This window comes from Choloepus didactylus, chromosome 3, assembly GCF_015220235.1.
Source record: "Choloepus didactylus isolate mChoDid1 chromosome 3, mChoDid1.pri, whole genome shotgun sequence".
NCBI classification, from domain to species: Eukaryota; Metazoa; Chordata; class Mammalia; order Pilosa; family Megalonychidae; genus Choloepus; species Choloepus didactylus.
The window spans coordinates 9,129,598-9,150,060 of NC_051309.1; the positions used below are offsets into that span (position 1 = coordinate 9,129,598).

Below are 20,463 nucleotides of genomic sequence, written 5' to 3' on the forward strand. Positions count from 1 at the left end.
ACAATCCAAGTGTCAAGACCAAGTTTTCAACCCGGGTTGCACACTAGTTGCCCAGGCCCAAAGCTCGGAGGTTTGGATTCAGTTGGTGGGCAAGGCAATCCAGATTCTGGGGGGATTGTAGTGTGCTGGCCAGGTTGAGAGCTACCCTGCTGCTCCAGTAAGTTTGGATAGAGACATCTCTGCAGAAGCCGGAAGGTTAGAATTGGTAGGGAACATAGAGATAACTGGATCCAACTTAGCTCACTAGGGTAAAAACCAGATTGGGGTCCCCCCAAGTCTGTGTCTGGGCTCTAGCTTTGGAGGCAACAGTCTTTCTAGGAGATTCGAAACAGATTTAGAGATCCTGGCTATATCAGGGTTCTTCAGTTTTCTGCAAAACAGTTTCTGGCTGTACTTGGGCAAAGAAAAATGAATTGGAAAGGAACGGGAGAACTGAATAACCAAGTCTTGTAAAGGACAGTAGGAGGGTGGTTTGGGGGAGGGGCTAGGGATCGGGCAGGAGGAGTTTGCCAGCTGCCTCGGCATCTGTGGTTAGGATAAATGCCTTTCTCTTTTTAAAAAAGGCTATTCTTTTTAGACTTTGTCTGATTCCATTCAGTATTCCTTGAGGTGGGAAAGAGTTGGTGAATTCTGGGAACTGTTTACTTGGAATTCATAAAACGTGTAAATGAACTGCCCATCAGGAATATTCTGTATATGCCAAGCAGCAGAATCACAGCGTCTTTTCTTCATCAAAGGAAGAGGAGGAATTGAAGAGAAGAGCCAAACAGAAGAGTAAATTAATCTAAAATTGGCCGTAAAAGTCACTTCCTCTAAGTCTCACAGATTCAGATCTGAAGTTGATGAATAGGATTCCCCCATTTGGATGGAAACCTAATGTGTGGCTGAGATTTTATTTTTAAAGCTATGCGAGCAACTAGCTTTCAGTACAGCTGCCAGTTTTCATACCCCACTTTGGACATTTTCACCATATTTGCCTCGGGATGGCTCATTCCTGTCCGCGCACAGCCATGTGATAACATTTCCCATCTTCCGACAGTCTGGCCCCACATGCTCCTCTAGCCAGCGTGCATTTCTTTAGTCCCCTTTACAGCAAAACTCCATCCAGGAGTTCTCTGAGGTATTTCCTATTGTGTGCTTCTCATTTTCAAAAATTGTATTGTGACATCGATGCAAAAGAGTATATGTAATGTTGCATAATATACAGAATTTGAGGAGCCAGAAAGGGCCTCAGGAGCCTCAAGGCACCTGCAGGAGCCCCTGCCCTCCCCAACTCAGGCACCTCCAGTGGCAGGAGTGAAAAGTGACCCCAGTGCGGGGCGTGCTCCTCGTAACACGCCCGCTGTGTGCTGTGCTCTCCCCGCTCGCTCACAGCCTGATTGCCAGTGTCTGTCATGGGACCATCAGTTCTTCTCATCACGCCCTTCCTCCGTGCCAGCAGTGGTCACCACCAGAGCCTGGGCCCCAGGTCCTCGTTCATCTGGACTCACTCCCACGTCTGTCAGTTCCAGTTACCTGCAGTCGCATGACAAAACACACCAAAACTTGGCTTAAAATAACCGCCACCTTTTATTTGCTCCTGGCTCCGAAATCTGACCAGGGACTGGCAGGAACTACTTGTTCCTGTTCTACTCGGTGTCAGTGGGGCGGCTCAAGTGGGCCTGGACAACCCACTTCCACGGTGGTTCACTCAGCTGCCTGGCAAGTTGGTGTTAGCTGTTGATTTCTGTCCACATGAACCTCTCCACGGGGCAGCTGGGTTTCCTCATGGCAGAGTAGCTGGCTTCCAAAAACGGGCGTTTATGCTTGTTTTCTCTTGCTGTAACAAATCACCACAAGCACCCACAAGCTTAAAAACCACATGCTTATTTTCTTAGTGGTTCTGTGGGTCAGAAGTCCTTTCTGGATCTCACTGGGCTAAGACCCAGGTGTCAGCAGGACCATGTTCCTCTCTAGAGGCTCTAAGGGAAACTCCATTTCTTACTCATTCAAATTGTTGGCAGATTTCAGCTTCTTGTGGTTTTAGGGCCAAGGTCCCCATTTCCCTGCTGGCTGTCGGCTGAGGGCTGTTCCTGGCTTCCTTGGGCCACCTGCCTGCCTTGCCTCATAGTCCCCTTCCTCATCTTCAGAGCTGGCAGTGGTGAGTTGAGTCCCTCCCGTTCTTTGAATTTCAGCTGCTCTCTGTGGTCACATCTCTGATCCATCTACCTTCCTCTTCACCTTCTAAGGGCCTATGTGATTTGATTGGGCCCACCCACATAATCCAAGATGATCTCCCTATTTTAATGTCCCCAGTATCATCTGTGTGCCTTCTGCCATGTAACATACAGTCACAGGTTCCAGGGATAAGGGTGTGTACATTTTGGGGGGTGGGCATTATTTTGCCTACCACAGGAAACAGAAGCTACCAGTTTGTTAGAGCCTGGGCTCAGAAACCATCACTCCCACCACTGGATCAAGTGGTCACAGATCCCACATTCAAGAGGAGGGGGCATGGACTCCCTCCCTTCTAAAGGAGGACTGCTAAAGAATTTTTGGCCACAGATTACTTATATTCTTCCCACATGCAAAATTCACTCATTCCCCAAGAACCCTCTCTTCTCCCCATCTCATCCCATTATGGAAACAGCCTCAGGCTCGAGGTCCAGATGAGGTGCCACATCTGTCTTGATCTGGACACCTGGCAAATGACCACATGTTGGATGTGCTGCTGAAATGAGTGAGTGCAAGGCCAGGCCCCCTAGGTTGATGCCTTCCTGGTGTGGGGCGCCCCCACCCCTCCCGCAGTCAGGACCTATTATATAATCTTTAGGGCCCAGGGCAAAATCAAAACGTGGAGGGATCCCTTTTTAAGGAATTAAGCATTTCAAGTAGGACAGCAGAGCATTAAGTTAGGGATGGTCAGGGGTGTCTTCTGGGCACAGGACCTGGGCGACTGCCCGTGAGGCCGCTGCACCTTCTCCCAGGCTCCGGAACCCCCAGGAGTCTCTTCCAACTCCGCGCAGCCCCGCGGGGTCCCGGCCCCTCCTCCAGCCACACCCGGCCTCCTGGGACCTCCCTCCACGCCCACCCCGCCCGCGGTTCCAGGGCGGGGGTGCCCTCCTCCCCCCACCAACCCGGGTGGGCTCCGCTGGGCCCACAAGCAGCTTCCCGTTGACTTGGAGGAGGAAGGGGGAGGATGTCCCCTCTTTTGGGAAGTGGCTCACGTCTTATTCCGCATCTGGGCATCTCCCAGCTGACTGACAGACTCCCCAGACAGACAACTCGGAGACAGACAAAACTACGGACCCCTTATCCCCATTCGCAGATCCTGGGTCAGGCGGCCCTCTTCCCACCAGACAAACCGCTAGACAGACACCTGTGAACCACGCGGAGAAAATACGCCACAGAAATACACAGAGACGAAGTAGTCGGGCAGACAGGCTCGCCTACGTACAGGCTCACGCAGACCTCTGCAGACACAGCGACAGCCCCGAGCCCGCACCCCGCGCAAACTCCCCACGCCCCCTCTCTCCGGCCAGGTGAAGGCGATCTCTCGCTCTCCCCTCACCGCCCCCCGCCACGCCCCCAAGTCGGGCATCAGGCGGGAGGCGCCTTTCTCCCCCCCGAGTTTCCCGGGCGCCCGGGGAAGGGGTGAGGGCGGCGGGTAGCGGGCGGGTCCCGGCGCGCGGGAAGGGGAGTGGGGCGGGGCAGAGGTGAGGCGGGGGGCGGGCTGGCCTCGGTCCCAGAGCAGGCAGGCGCGATCGCGAGCTGCGAACCGCCAGTGCGCGCCCGGGAGTGGGCCGGAGGGCTGCGCGGGAGCCGGGGAGGGAGGGCAGGTGGGCAGAGGGCGTCCAGGGGCGCGGAGAAGCCGGGGTCAGCCAAGTGAGTGAGGCGAGGTGGGGACAGTGACAGAGAGCAAAGCAGCAGAACGGGGAGGGCAGGCGGAAAAGAGGGGCTGCTCGGCAGAAGGCGTCCGGTCAGTAATCGGAAGGGGGTGTGCAGGAGTGGGGGGACGTCGGGGCAGGGGCAGGTGCAAGTGCCAGGAGCAGCAGGCGGGTCCCGGGTCGCAGCCACCCCCGGGGACAAGACTCGGTGGCGGTCTCGCCAAGATGCTGGAAGGCCGGGGAGCGCCCTTCTCTCCCCTGGCGGCTGCGGGTGCCCCGGACCAGGGGTGGTCGAGGCCCGCGGCCAGTCCGCCGCCCCTCCTCCGGACTCCCGGCTCCCCGGAGTCCCTGGCCCCTCGACGGGGCGTCGTCCGCTCCAGCGTCCCGCAGAAGCTGGCCGAGGCGCTGAGTAGCCAGTATGGGCTGAACGTGTTCGTGGCGGGGCTGCTGTTCCTGCTGGCCTGGGCCGTGCACGCCTCGGGCGTGGGCAAGAGCGACCTGCTCTGCTTCCTCATCGCGCTCATGCTGCTGCAGCTGCTCTGGATGCTGTGGTACGTGGGCCGCAGCTACGCGCACCGCCGCCTCATCCGCCTCAAGGACGTGCACGCCGGCGCTCGCTGGCTGCGCGGTGAGTCCCGGAACCAGCCGGTGCGGGCGAGTGCGCTGCGAACCCAGCAAGCTCGCCCGCCACCTGCAACCTAGCGGCAGCTCTGCGCCCTTTACTCCTTTGACTTCTTTGCTGCAGATTTTTCTGCCTCTGCCTTCCTGTACTTCTATTCTGGCTTTCCTCTCCTGCCCTTCTTTCTCTCTTTTTCTCTAGTAAGCTTTTGGCAAGGCACTGCTTGGGTCATCGCACTAGCTTCCTCTCCCTGCCTTCAGGTTAGCACCTGACATTCCATTATTCGAGCTATACTCACACACACCTGTTCAAGTCTTGCCCAGGTTTAACGGCAATGCAAATTCAAAAATGCAATGGTTCAGTGGCCCCCTGAGGAAGGCCACACTCCCTTTTCTGCTATTTGAGGCCTTCTAAGATCTGCTTGCACCTGGCCTCTTTGGTTTTATCCTCTCCTTTGCCCCCTCTCTGTGCTCTAGTCATGCCCAAAGGCTTTCAGTTCCCATCTCAGTATTTCACCCTTCCGTGCTTTTTCATGTGCTGTTCCCTCCTCCGGGAATGTGTCTTCCACCATCCCACCTGCCCTGCTGCCCATCTGGCCTTCCGAGATGGGCTCAGTCCTCCCAGCATCATCTCCCTGCTAAGTCTTTCCAACCACCCCCACCCACCTCCTTCCCTCACTGTGCCCTGGTAGACACTGTCCTTGTTGACAAATCTGTATCCTCTGCCACTCTGGGGGTGCTCTGTGATGCTGGGGCCCTGTCTCATCTCTGTCCTAGAGCCACTTCAGGGCTGGGCATAAAATAGTTGCTAAGAAAATGCAGGTGGGATGGATGAAGTAATGAATGAGTGGGTGCATGTTGGCGCAGGGGGGGACAGAAGCACTTGCCAGGCCCTCTAAACACGTTGATTGAAACACTGTTAAGATAGGAACCCTCACCTCCTCCAGAGCATAGGTTCCTGAACGGGAGACAGACCCCATGCTGGTCCCCAGGAAGAGGCGGTGGGGAGTACAGCTGGGAGACCTTCATGGGTGAGGCTGAGTGCACTTCACACCACGTGGTCCCGACAATCACACAAGTCCACTCGGATTCTCCTGTTAGACCCCGATTGAAATCTCAGTGAGAGAGTGGCTTTCCCTTTCTCATATGACCTTAGGTCAGTTACTTCACCCCCCGCCCCCAACCCTGCTTCAGCATCTGGAGAATGGGAGTCACAGCCTTGGCAGGATGCAGCGGCTGCTGGGCCAGGCTGGGTGCCAGCACACATTCATTGTCCTTGCCCCATTCCCTTTAAAGTTCTGGCCCAAACGCTGCTTGTCCCTCATGCAGCCGGAATTACTCCTCACTCCCGGAGCTGCAGCTCTGTCTGGCTAAAACTCTTTTATTTTTGGTTCTTGTCAATTTCCGCCTTGTATTATGACTATTCGGATATGAGTCTGATCACTTGGATGAAACTTTAGGTTTCTTAAGCTCAGGGACTGTGTCTAGTTCATCTTGCCTTTGGAAAACTGGATGTGACTCCAGGATGCCCCAGATTCCAGTTTCAAAAATGGTTGTTCTAGGAAAAGTCATGGTTTTATGACTTTCTGTGAATGGCAGTGAATCCAATGCCATATAAAACAAACAAACAAAAAAGGGCATGAAATGTTATATTGAGGATATTGACTTACAAAGGCTAAAAAATATTATACACACACACACAGGTTTCTCTTATGCTTGGCTGTAGTGGAAGGATCCTTTCTTTGTCCCTCCCTCACTTTCTCCTTCCCTGCCTCCTTCCCTTCCTTGCTCTCTCTCCTCCTCCTCTCCCACCCCCTCCATTCCTCCCTCTCTTACTACTCCTTCCTTCTGGTCAAAGCAGGACTCTGGGGAGGCCCCTTTTGAGCAGAGGTTTGAAGGCCGGAAAGGAGCGGGCCCTTTCCGCTTACAGGACGTGCAGCCCAGGCAGAGGGGCAGCATGCAAAGACCCCGAGGCAGCACTGAAGTTGATATATGGAAGGAAAACAAGAAGGCTTGGAGGCTAAAGCCCTGAGATTTCATAGGAGGAGAAGGGTGAATGGAAGGGAGGGGGTTTGGGGGAGAGGCCAGATCCCGTGGGGCTTTGTTGGTCACTGCCAGAAATTGGCTTTTATTCTAAAGGTGGTGGTAAGCCGTTGGAGGGGTCTGAGGTTGGGGGTGGGGGCGAGAGAGGACCATGGTTGAATTTGCATTTTAAACACAGGTGGATGTCGGAGGGCAGTGGCAGGTATGGAGGCAGGAAGGCCATGTAGGAGGAGAATGCCATCCAATAGGGGAGAGCTGACAGCGGCTGGGATGGGGGGTGGATGCAGTGTACAGCAGATATCTTTTGAAGGTAGAGCTGACAGGACTTGCTGATGGACTGGATGGATTGGACGGGGGACGTGAGGTCAGGATCCACAGATTGGGTCCTGATCCCTGGGCACCTGGTGGTGCCTTTCCCCAAGATTGGCAAGATGAAGGGAAGAGTGGATGTGAGACAATTGAGGTTTCTCTTTTAGACATTACACTTGAGATGTCTATTGGACACCCAAGTAGAGATGGAATGAGTGAGGCAATATATAGAGAGAAAGCACATAGAAGGTGTTTGATAAATGGCGGCCATTTGAATGCTCAGTAACTTGCGCCCATAATTACCCATCTAACCACTCAAGTGAGGTGTGTGGGTAATGGAAATGGCGCCAGCCCCAGAAGGCTTGGTGATGCCTCATACCTTCAGCTTTCCATGTCAGTAAAACAAGTAGCTGGGCCTGCCTCTCAGGTAAAAACTGGGAGAGGCCAAATGAAGTGGTTTGCATAGCACTGTCGATTCCTGCAGATGAGCTGCAGGTTCATCAAAGAAGCTGGAGGCTAATTACCCAAAAGAGTCTGGTGCCAAGGGGAAGGGCCTTCAGCCACTGCAGATTTTACTGGAATCAGCTGGAAAGACAGGTGGGCTAAGGAACCTGACTCCACACTGGCCCTGGTGAAGTCCAGCAAATGTACCAGCCTGTGGGATTTGGGGCTCTGGGATTTTCCAGAGAAAGTTTCTGGGTCTTGGTATGGGTTGGGACACATGCCTCTGGGCAGGAAATATTCTATTTCACCTACTGGGTATGACAAAGTGAAGATGGGTTCTTAGAAATGAAAAATAGTGACCTAATTAAAAAATTCCCTAGAGATGACAGCCTATGAATCCAGCTCCTCTGTTTTCCTCTATTTGGCCTTTCTCAAACCAGAAAAGTGTTATGAACACAGAAGGATGCAAGTGAGGGTGATAGAAGTAACAGCTATATTTTATTGAGGGTGTTTTGAATGCCAGGAACTTTAAAAGCACTGCCCTCATTAATTGTCCCAGCAATTCTTATTTTTTTTTATGTGAATAATCACATCCAAATTTATTTCTTTTGGGTGCAGATTTTTACACAGGCTTTTTCCTCTTAAATGAGGCACACCCATATATATTTCACATCACACAGATGTTCAGCGGGCCAACTGCACGCCATCCCCTGAAATGAGCCATTCTGAACACTGCATTCGTTGCCCGTTAAGGGACCAGAGGGAAAGGGGCAGAGAGTGAGTCGCTGATGTAAGCCCAGCCCAGGGTGGAGGTACCTGTGAACGTGAGGGTTGCTGAAAAGGCGGGGTCCAGTACAATGTAGTGTATTGGGGTGAGGGCTCTGGGTGAAGAGGGGCAGGGCGCTGTGGGGCCTGGCAGCAGAAAGCGGAGGAGGGGGAGACAACAGGGAGCAGGGCTGAGGCGCTCCCGGGGCGCACAGTCCCTGCGCGCAGGGCGCACGGTCTGCGAGCGCGGCCGCTACTGGAGGAGGCAGTTAGAGGACGTGTCCCGGGCGCCGGGCGCCCTGCAGTCTGCGGTTGAGCCAGGTATCTCAGAGCAGGGGGCGTCAGGGGGCTTTCGCGAGGGGCTCCAGCCGACCCCTGCTGACCTCAGGCAGGTGCAGCCGTCAGTCCAGCTTTTTTATTTCTCTCCCTGGAATGGAGGCCCATCTTGATTTTACAGGCTCTCTGGTTTGCCGCAGGGCTGCTCCCAGATAATCCCTTGCTTTCTTGATTTCTGTCCTTGATTCTGGTGTAGCAAGCCCATGTCACTGCGTCACAGCAATTCTTTTTTTTTTTTTTTTTAAACAAAAACAGCTTTTTTGAGATACAGTTCACATCTGCTGCAAGTCACCCATTGAGCGTGTACACGTTGATGGTTTTTACTGTTTTCACAGAGTTGTACAACCATCAACAAGGTAAATTCTCAGATCCTTTCATCACTTCAAAAAGAAACCTTCTTGAAGGTAGCACGTTATTGTGAGAATAATTAACAGTGCTGAATGGTGCGTGAGTGTGGTGGAAAGGGGAAGTTTAGAGTCATGCCTGTCACCAGAAGGAAAGTTGGAGGTTAAAACATGGGAATGAATAACACAGTGACACTTGTGGTACACAATGTCTGTGATTAACTGTACAAATCTTAAAAAGTTCTTTCATGAGCTAGAGCAAATATTAATAATAGGATTAATAATAAAGGGGTTTTTATTAATAATAAATAAATAATAAAGGGGTTTTGGGGAAAAATGTCCCTATTGCAAACTATGGACCATATTTACCAGTAATATGGACTACACCAATCCTATGGTCAATAATAGGGGGAGATAAGGAGTTTGGGAGGATAGGGTTTTCTTTTTTCTTTTTATTTATTTTCTGGAGTAATGAAAATGTTCTAAATTTTATCATAGGGTTGCATGCATGACTATGTGTTGAGCCTGTGAGCCAGTGATTGTACACGTCAGATGGTTTCTTTGGTGTGTGAAAATATCTCAACAAAATAGCATTAAAATATAACAGCTAAAGCTATAAAACTGTTAGAGGAAAATTTAATAATAAATATTCTTGATCTTGGATTTGGCAATGGATTCTTAGATATGACCCCAAAAGCATGAGCAACAAAAAAAAAAGTAGATAAGTCAGACCTCAAATTAAAAAGAAAAGAAAAGAAATCTTGTGCTCTTTGGCTGTTATCCCACTTGCCCACATCTTCCCAAGCCCTGACAACCACTGATCTAATTTCTGACCCTATAGGTTGGCCTATTCTGGATATTCCATATAAATGGAATCACACAATATGTGGCCTTTTGTGACTGGCTTTTTTCACTTAATGTCACAGCAATTCTCCAGGTGGGTGTTATCACCCCATTTACCTGATGATAAAGCTGAGAGTGCTGTAGGAGAGGGCTGAGCTCCCCATCACTTGAAATATCCAAATAGAGTGAGAAAGAGAATAAGGGATCAACTTGTTGTTTAGGAGCAGATGGCATGATATTAATGGGGGACAAAGAAGGCAAAATCTCCCACTTCCATTTTGCTTCCATCTTCACTGTTGCGCAGAAGGATATTGAAACTTGACAAGAGCAACAAAAAAACAGGGCAAGCCAAGCAGGCATGGAGAGAATTGGTGGTTGGCAACCTGTTTGGTGACGTGGGCTGAGTGCCCACTCTGTGGGTGCTGGGGAGGGCAAGGGAGGTGCAGAGTGGGGGCCGGGCATTAGGGCATGATGGCTGAGAGGATGCTCTCGGGGCTGGGCAGGTAGCTCTGCTTCTGTGCCTCAGTTTCCTCCTCTGTAGAACGGGGATGATAATGCCAACCATGTAGGACTGTTATGAGAACAAGTGAGCTAGAATAGACTCTTGCACATTTTGGGTGAAATATATTCTTATTGTGAAGTAAGTGATTCAGTATTATGATACAGCTGGGAGGCTGCAGAAGAGTAGCCTGGGGTGAAGGTTTGGGGGATGGGAAAAATGTCCCCTGAGGAGGACCCTTTTTTTTTCTTTTTTTTTTTCTTTTTGGAGTGAAATGTTTGAGGCAGGAAGTGAATTCAGAGATGCTGACAAAATTTGTATTTTGTAGAGCACTACATGGCAGGCTTCAGGCTTTGTCTTTGTCTGGCGGGTAATGGGGAGCCATTGAAGATTTTAAAGGAGAGTGACATGATCACATTTGCATTTCAGAAAGATCATTCAGTCTCCAGTGTGGGAGTTGGGCTTGAGAAATAGACCAGTTAGAACCAACGGGATTTAGAAAGCTCAGAAAACTGTTCTGATTTTTTAAAATGATAAAAAGAATATGCAGAATATAGAGAATTGAGTGTGACAGCGAAATTGAGGAGCAGATCAATATGCAGAGGGTTTCTAGAAATTCTCTTGGGAGGGGGAGCTGTGATCCCCAAGAATGCATTTTCTTAAATTTTTGGTTGCTTTGATGGGGCTTTTGGCCTGAAAGAAAATATAAACATAAGACCAAGATTTCAGCGTCAACAAGAGGAGGTGGCTGTCGAAAAGGCAGATGCAGGTTTGGCATTCACTGGAAAGGAAGTCAGATTGCACACGTCCTCCTTTGAGGGTTACATGGGCACCCCTAGGAGAGTGGTCCCATGAGGGGTCAAAGGAGGCTCATTCCAGAAGAGAGAAGGATGCAGAAGTTGCAGGGTAGAAAATGCTGCAGCTTTATGCCCACCAGCTCCATGTCATCCTTTGGCTTTCAGCAGACAAGAATCACTGCCTCCAGGAAGCCCTCCCTGATACCTCCAGGGGCAGTCCCCAGAGCTATATGTTCTCATAGCACCCTGTTCATTTTCTTTCTAGCACTGCCAGGCTGGAAATTGCATTATTCACGTACTGTTTTACTGTTTGTCTAACCAGATTATGAACCTGTGAAGGCAAGAGACTCTGTCTGCTTGGGCTCGCCATTAAATCCTCAGCTCCCAGCATGGCACCTCACATGTGCTAAGTGTCAGTTGCTTTCTGCTGAACGATTGAATGAATGAATGAGTGAGTGAGTGAGTGAGTGAATGGTGACAGAAGTTCCAGACAAGAGGACGGAAGTTCAGTTTAAGGAAGGACATTCTAGTGTAAGTCCCAACCTGTGATGGAAGGACCCACTTTGAGAGGTGGCGAGCCTCTCAGCCCTGGGCCTGTCCAGGTGGAGACCTGGGGGCAACCTGGTTATGACGCATCTGAAAGCATCCTGCGTCAGGTGGGGGTGCAGACTACCTGGGAGGGGCCTTCTGCCTGCAAGAGTCCTCTCTGCCAGCACTAAAAGTGGAACCCTAGGCAACTTTTGGATTTTTCTCAAATAAGGTGGCTGGTAAACTTCCTAATTGTTTTCCTAAGGTTTTCTTTGTGTGTGAGTGATGAGAATAATAATAATATGTTTATAAAATTTCACAGGTGTGAGACACTGGGTGGGCACTGCTCATTTAATTCCTTTAACAGCCCCATGACATAGGTATTATTATTATCGTCCCCATTTTACAGATGAGGAAATTGAGGCCCAGTGAAGTTAAGTAATTGTCCAAGGTCATTCAACAAATACATGGTAGAAAGCAGGATTTGATGCCCGGACTTTGGCTCCTACCATTACACTCTATTACCTTTTTAGAGCATAATTGATTTTTGTTGGTGTTTTCTGAACATCTAAAATTGCATATTCTCTTTTTGAGTCATGCAAGGTTTTATACCCACACATCAGTACAAATCTATCTATATCTGTCTGTCAACTTATTGATTGTGGGATTTATTTCTTCTGTGTCCTTACATTTTGTCTACCTGATCTATGTTGTTTGGACACATGTGTGGCTGTTATATCTTCCTCAGACATTATGTCTTTTCCATTTGTAATGATAAAGGTGGGGGTTCTTTTATCTTATTTGTTACTTTTCCTTATGTTCCATATGATCTGATGCAAATATTGTTATTTCTGTTTTCTTTTTGTTTTGCCTGATTTCTCTTCTCTTTGTCCACTCCTTTATTTTCAACCTTTATTGCTTGGCTACAAGTATGTTTTGTATAAAGAGTATATAGCTAGGTTTTGTTTTTTAATTCAGTCTTAGCATTCTTATATCCTCCCATTACTAATAATGGGAGGATTTAGACCACTGTAATTTATTGTAATGATTTATATGGGTGAGTTATTATTTCCATCTTTCTTTATGATGATTATAATTATATATTTTATATTATTATTCTGTTCTTTCCCTTTTCCATGTTTGCTTTTTTAAGCACAGGAAATTTTATTGTGTTTTTCTATTACATTAATGGCTATCTCCTCTTTCCCTGCTCTCATAATCAGATGCATATTATTCCATTGAAAAAACTTTTTATTTTGAAATAATTTTGAACTTAAAGGACAGTGACAAAAACAATAAAAACCCTACATACTCCTGACCAGATACCCAGGTCCACCAACTTTTAACATTTTGTCACATTTGCTCTATCTATCTATCTACCTATCTATCTATCTATCTTCCTCCCTCCCTCCCTTCCCTCCTTCCTTCCTTCCTATAAAATATCTATCATCAATCTACATCTACCTTTCTCTCTGTTTCTTTCTCTTTCTTTCTTTCTTTCTTTCTTTCTATCTTTCCTTCCTTCTTTCATCTGTCTATCCATTTTCTAAATGTTTGATAGTATTGTATACATCGTGCTCCTTGAACACGTAATACTGCCATGTACATTTCCTAAGAACAAGGATATTCTCTTAGGTAACCACCTTAACTATAGTTATCAAGTTTAAGAAATTTTACATTGCTATAAAGCTTATAGGTCTATACTCCATTTGTTTCCATATGTCCCAATAATGTCCTTCTGGACGTTTTCTCCTCTATTATTACATCCAGTTCAGGATCATGTATTAACTTTAGTTGCTGTTGTCTGTTTAATCTCTCTCTTTTAAATTATATAAATGTATATACAACATGAACTTTCCCATCTCAACCGCTCCCACTTCCAAACATCCCATTCATCCCACTCTCATCATGCTGGGCTACCCTCACCACCATTCCTTACCAGAACTTTCCCATCACCCCAAACAGAAACCCTGCACTGATTATGCATTAACTCCTCTCTCTTGCTTTTCTCCCACCCCAACAACCTGTACTCTGCTTTCTCTCTTTATGAATTTGCACACTCAAGCTATTTCATACAAATGGAATCATATAGTATCTGTCCTTCTGTGTCTGACTTATTTTATTCAACATGATTTCTTCAAAGTTCATCCACATAGCACCTCACTCCTCTCTAGAGCAGAGCAATATTCCATTGTATTTGTATACCACATTCTGCTTATCCATTTATCTGCAGATGGACCTTTGCATTGCCTGCACCCTATGGCCACTGTGAACAATGCTGCTCTGAGCCTTGGTTTACAAATAATCTGTCCGAGTCCCTGCTTTCAATTCATTCAGATATATTCCCAGGAGGGTCATATGGTAGTTCCATCTCCAACTTCCTGAGGAACTGCCAAACTGCTTTCCACAGCAGCTGCACCATTTCACATTCCCACCAACAATGGACTAAGATTCCCATTTCTCTACATCCTTATGAGAACTTGATACCTCCTGCTTTTAAAATAACAGCCATTCTAGTAGGTGTAAGGTGGTATCTCACTGTGGTTTTGATTTGCATTTCTCCAGTGTCCAATGATATTGAGCATCTTCTCATGTGCTCATTGGCCATCTGTATATCCTCACTGGAGAAATGTCTACTCAAGTCCTTTGCCCATTTTTGTAATAGACCTTTCAGAAGCCCTTCTTGTTTCTTTCTGTGCATATTTTCCCAACATTTTCTTTGTGGTTACTATGGGGCTTAAATATAGCATCCTTAATCTGTAACACTTAGCGTCTGTGCGGGTTTGAGAATGTTATGGACCCGAGAGGAGCCATGATCTTTTAATCCAATCTTGTCAGGTGGAAACTTTTGATTGAATGTTTCCGTGGAGATGTGACCCACCTAACTGTAGGTGATACCTTTTCATTAGATCATTTCCATGGAGGTGTGACCCCAGCCATTCTGGGTGGGTCTTAATTAGATCACTGGAGTCCTTTAAGAGAGCTCACAAAGGGAAGGAGCTCAGAGAAGCTGAGATTTGTAATCCAGAGTATGTCAAAGGGAGAAACTAACAGCTGACATAGACCCAGACTCTTGGAGTCACAGGGAGATGCAGACAGAAGGACACTTGGAGATGCTAAGCTAAGAGACAAAGCCCAGAGTTTGCTCCAGAGAAGGTAAGAAAGAATCCCCATATGCTTAGAGAAATGCCTCAGGAGAATGAAGCAGAGAGGTGAGAGAAGCTAAGAGAGAAAGAAGCCCAGAGACATTTTGGAGAAAGCCATTTTGAAATGCAACCTGGGAGCAAAGGACCAGCAGACACCAGCCATGTGACTTCCCAGCTGACAGAGGTGTTCTGGGTGCCATTGGTCTTTCTCCAGTAAAGGTATCCTCTTGTCGATGCCTTAGTTTGGACACTTTTATGGCCTTAGAACTGTAAATTTGTAACCTAATAAATCCCCTTTGTAAAAGCCAATCATTTCTGGTATTTTGCATAACAGCAGCTCTAGCAAACCAGAACAGCATCTGTAATACTTAGCAATAGCATGTACATCTATGTCCCTCTACTCCTCTGTCCCCCCACCTTTATGTAGTTCTTGTTGCAAATTACATATTTATATAAGTCCCAAACCACAGATTTATCATTTTTTTTTTTGCATTTGCTTTTTTTTTGCATTTGCATTTTAGATCTTGTAGGAAGTTAAAAGTGGGGTATAAAAACCAAAAATGCAATAGTACTGGCATTTATACTAACCCATGTCATTCCCGTTACAGGAGATCATTATTTCTTCCTGGAACTTCGATCTATTGTCTAGTGTCCTTTCCTTTCAACCAGAAGAATTCTTTTTAGCATTTCTTGTAGGACTGCTCCAGTGGCAATGTCTCCCTCAGCTTTTGTTTAGCTGGGAGTGTCTTAATCTCTTGCTCATTTTTGAAAGAAGTTTGCCAGGTACATATTTCTTGGTTGGCAATTTTTGGCTTTCAGCACTGTAAATATGTCAGCCCACTGCCTTCTTGCCTTCATGGTTTCCAATGAGAAATTGGTATTTAGTCTTACTGAGGTTCCTTTGTATATAACATGTTACATCTCTCTTGCAGCTTTCAGGATTCTCTCTTTATCATTGACATTCAGCAGTTTGATTATCATATGTCTCAGTGTGGATCAATTTGGGTTTGCACTGTATGGAGTTTGTGGATATTCTTGAATGTATATTTTCATATCATTTGTTAAATTTGGGAAAATTTCATCCACTATTTCTTCAAATAATTCTTCTGCCTTTTCTTCCCTCCCTCCCTCCCTCCCTCCCTCCCTCCCTCCCTTCCTTCCTTCCTTCCTTCCTTCCTTCCTTCCTTCCTTCCTTCCTTTCTTCTCCCTCCCTCCCTCCCTCCTTCCCTCCCTCTCTCTCTTCTCCTACTGGGACTCCTAGAATACATATATTCATATGCCTGATGGTGCCTGTTCTAGTTTGCTAATGATGCCTGTTATGCAAAACACCAGAAATGGACTGGCTTTTATAAAGGGGGTTTATTTGGTTACAATTACAGTCTTAAGGCTGTAAAGTGTCCAAGGTAACGCATCAACAATCAGGTACCTTCACTGGAGGATGGCCAGTGGCATCCAGAAAACCTCTGTTAGCTGGGAAGGCATGTGGCTGGCGTCTGCTTTCTCCCAAGTTGCATTTCAAAATGGCATTCTCCAAAATCTCAATGTCAGCTTCAACGGCCGTCTCCAAATGTCTGTCTCAGCTGCAGCTCTTCTCCACAATTTCACTCTCAGTTGCTCTGAGGTCCTTATGTGAATTCCTTTATACGACTCCAGTGATTCAATTAATACCCACCCTGAATAGGTGGGGTAGCATAGAAATTATCCAAACATTTCACTCACAGTTGATTGAGTCACATCTCTATGGAAGCACTCAATCAAAGGATTCCAATCTAATCAACACTAATACCTCTGCCCCTACAAGATTGTGTTAAAGAATTTGGCTTTTTCTGGGGGACATGATATATACAAACTGTCACAGCTGCCTTTTCACTTTTTGACACAGTACTTTGAAGCACAAAAGTATTTAATTTTGAGGAGGTCCCATTTATCTATTTCTTCTTTCATTGCTTATGTTTTGATTGTAAAGTCTAAGAAACCACCTCCTACCACAAATTCTTGAAGATGCTTCCCTACATTTTCTTCTAGGGGTTTTATGGTCCTAGCTCTTATATTTAGGATTTTGTTCCATTTTGAGTTAGTTTTTGTATAAGGTGTGAGATAGGCATTCCTATTTTATTCTTTTGCATATGGATATCCAGTTATTCCAAAACCACTTGTTGAAGAGAGTATTCTTACCCAGTTAAGTGGACTTGGGAGCCTTGTCAAAAATCAGCTGGCCATAGATATGAGGGTCTATTTCTGTGCTGTCAATTCTATTCCATTTTTCAATTTATCTGTCCTTATGCCAGTACCATGCTGTTTTGTCCACTGTAGTTTTGTAATATGTTTTAAAGTTAGGAAGTGTGAGTCCTCCAACTTACTTTGTTTTTTTTTTTCACAAGATGTTTTTGGCTATTCGGGGCCCCTAGCCCTTCCAAATAAACTTGTTGATTGGATTTTCCATTTCTTCAAAGTAGGCTGTTGGTATTTTCATTGGGACTGCATTGAATCTGTAAAGCAATTTGGGTGGAATTGACATCTTAGCATTATTTAGTCTTTCAATCCATGAACATGGAATGTCCTTCCATTTATTTAGGTCTTCTATGATTTCTTTTAGCAATGTTTTTTTAGTTTTCTGTGTATAGGTCTTTTATGTTCTTGGTTAAATTTATTCCTAAATATTTGATTTTTTCAGTTGCTATTGTAAATGGAATTTTTTTCTTTATTTCCTCCTCAGAATGCTCATTACTCATGTATAGAAACACTACTGATTTTTGCATGTTTATCTTGCATTCCACCACTTTGCTGAGCTCATTTATTAGCTCTTGTAGCTTTGTTTTAGATTTTTTGGCACTTTCTAGGGTCATGTCATTTGCAAATAGTGTAAGTTTTACTTCTTCCTTTTCTATTTTGATGCCTTTTATTTCTTTTCCTTGCCTAATTGCTCTAGTTGGAACTTCCAGCATAATACTGAATAACAGTGGTGACAGTGGGAATCCTTGTCTTGTTCCAGATCTTAGAGAGAAAGCTTTCAGTCTTTCTCCATTGACTACAGTGTTATCTGTGGGTTTTTCATATGTGCCGTTTATCATGTTGAGGAAGTTTCCTTGTATTCCTATCTTTCGAAGTGTTTTTTTTTGTTTGTTTGTTTGTTTTTTGTTTTTATCAAGAAAGGATGCTGGATTTTGTCAAATGCCTTTTCTGCATCAATTGAGATGATCATTTGGTTTTTCCCCTTTGATTTGTTAATGTGGTGCATTACCTTGATTTTCTTGTGTTGAATTGCCCTTGTATACCTGGAATAAAACCCACTTGATCATGGTGTATAATTATTTTAATGTGCCATTGAATTTGGATTTGCAAGTATTTTGTTGAGGATTTCTGCATCTCTATTAATTAGAGAAATTGAAATAGGTCTATAATTTTCTTTTCTTGTAGTGTCTTTGTATGGCTTTGGTATTAGGGTGATTTTGGTTGCATAGAATGAGTTAGGTGGTGTTCCCTCCTCTTCAATTTTTTGGAAGAGTTTGAGCAGGGTTAGTATTAATTCTTCTTGGAATGATTGGTAGAATTCACCTGTGAAACCATCTGGTCCTGGGCTCTTCTTTGTTGGGAGGTTTTTGATGACCCTGGTTCTATCTCTTTAGTTGCTATTGGCCTGTTGAGGTCTTTAATTTATTCTTGAGTCAGTGTAGGTTGTTTTGTGTTTTTAGGAATTTGTCCATTTTCTCTAGGTTGTCTAATTTGTTGGCATAGAGTTGCTCATAGTATCCTCTTATGATTCTTTTTATTTCTGTGGGGTAAGTAGTAATGATCCCCTCTCATTTCTGATTTTATTTATTTGCATCTTCCTTCTTTTTTTTTTGTCAGTGTAGTTAAGGGTTTGTCAATTTCATTGATCTTCTCAAAGAACCAACTTTTGGTTTTGTTGATTCTCTCTATTGTTTATTTATTCTCAGTTTCATTTATTTCTGCTCAGATTTTTGTTATTTCTTTTCTTCTGCTTGATTTGGGATTAGAGTGTTGTTCTTTTTCTAGTTCCTCCAAATGTGCTGTTAGGTCTTTGATTTTAGCCCTTTCTTCTTTTTTAATGTAAGTGGTTAGGGCTAGACATTTCCTTCTCAGCACTGCATTTGCTGCATCTTGTAAGTTTTGATATGATGTGTTCTTGTTCTCATTCATCTCGAGATATTTACTGATTTATCTTGCAATTTCTTCTTTGACCCACTGATTGTTTAAGAGTGTGTTGTTTAATTTCCATATGTTTGTGAATCCTCCACTTCTCCACCTGTTATTGATTTCCAGATTCATTCCATTATGATCAGAGAAAATTCTTTGTATGATTCCAATCATCTAAAATTTATTAAGACTTGTTTTGTGACTCAACATGTGGTCTATCCTGGAAAATTATCTATGCACACTTGAGAAGAAGGTGTATCCTGCTGTTTTGGGGTGCAATGTTCTGTATATGTCTGTTAGTTCTGGTCCATTTATCATATTATTCACAATCTCTGTTTCCTTATTAATCCTCTGTCTAGATGCTCTATCTATTGATGAGAGTGGTGTATTGAATTCTCCAGCTGTTATTGTAGAGATGTCAATTTCTTCCTTCAGTTTTGCCAGTGTTAACCTCATGTATTTTGGGGCACCGTTGTTAGGTTCATAAATATTTATGATTATTATTCCTTCTTTGTGGATTGCCCTTTTATTAGTATATAGTGTCTTTCTTTTTCTCTTACAACAGTTTTGCATTTAAGGTCTATTTTGTCCAATATTAGTATAGCTATCCCAGCTCTTTTTTTTGTTATTATTCGCATGAGAGATCTTTTCCCAACCTTTTACTTTCAACCTATTTGTGTCAAAGGTGAATCTCTTGCAAACAACATGTATAGTTGGATCATGCTTTTCTTTTTATCCATTCTGCCAATCTGTGTCTTTTGACTGGGGAGTTTAATCTATTAACATTCACTGTTACTACTGTAAAGGCAGTACTTCAGTCATTTTATCCATTGATTTTTATGTCATATATATTTTTCTCTCTTTTTATCCTTTTAGTTACTCTTACTGATAATCTTCATTTCTTCACAATACTCCAAGCCACTCTCTCCTGTCTCTTACTTTCAGCCTCAGGACTCCCTTTAGTATTTCTTATAGGACAAGTCTCTTGTTCATGAACTCTCTCAGTTTCTGTTTATCTGTGAATATTTAAAACTTTCCCTCTTTTTGAAAGATGGTTTTGTCAGATAAAGAATTTTTGGCTGGCATTTTTTCTCTTTCAGCACCTTTTCTCTTTCAGCTGCATTCTTGCCTCCATGGTTTCTGATGAGAAATCGACTCTTACGCTTATTGTGGATCCCTTGCTTGTGACACGTTCCTTTTCTCCTGCTGTTTTCAGAATTCTCTCTTTATCTTTGGCATTTGAAATGGTGATTAGTATGTGTCTTGCCATAGGCCTATTAGGATTTATTCTGTTTGGAGTATGTTGTGCTTCTTGGACATGTATATTTATGTCTTTCATGAGAGTTGGGAAATTTTGGGCCATTTTAACTCAAATATTCTTTCTCTTCCCTTTCCCTTCTCTCTTCCTTCTGGGACTCCCAATGATGCATATGTTTCTGTGCTTTGTGCTGTCATTCAAATTCCTGAGACACTGGTCAATTTTTTCCCCATTCCTTTCTTTATCTGTTCTTCTGTCTGTAAGATTTCAATTGCTTTGTATTCTTGTTCATTGATTCTTTCTTCTGACTGTTCAGATCTGCTGTTTTATGCCTCTAGTGTATTTAAAATTTTTTTTTATTGAGATTGCTCACAAACCATAGCAAATATCCAAAGATCCAAAGTGTACAATCAATTGCCCATGGTCCCATCATACAGCTGTGCATCATCACAATTAATTTTTTTTCAATTTTTAGAACATTTTCATTACTCCAGAAAAGAAATAAAGAC

At 44.9% G+C, this 20,463-nt stretch overlaps 1 protein-coding gene across 1 annotated transcript in view; it reads left to right on the plus strand.

The window, feature by feature from the left end:
- Positions 1 to 4,091: 4,091 nt before the first annotated feature.
- OTOP1 (otopetrin 1) overlaps positions 4,092 to 20,463 on the plus strand; it is a 60,235-nt gene continuing 43,863 nt past the window's right edge. Inside the window, exon 1 of the mRNA XM_037828894.1 lies at positions 4,092 to 4,494. Coding sequence (XP_037684822.1) covers positions 4,092 to 4,494 — 403 coding nt within the window. The remainder of the gene's footprint in view (positions 4,495 to 20,463) is intronic.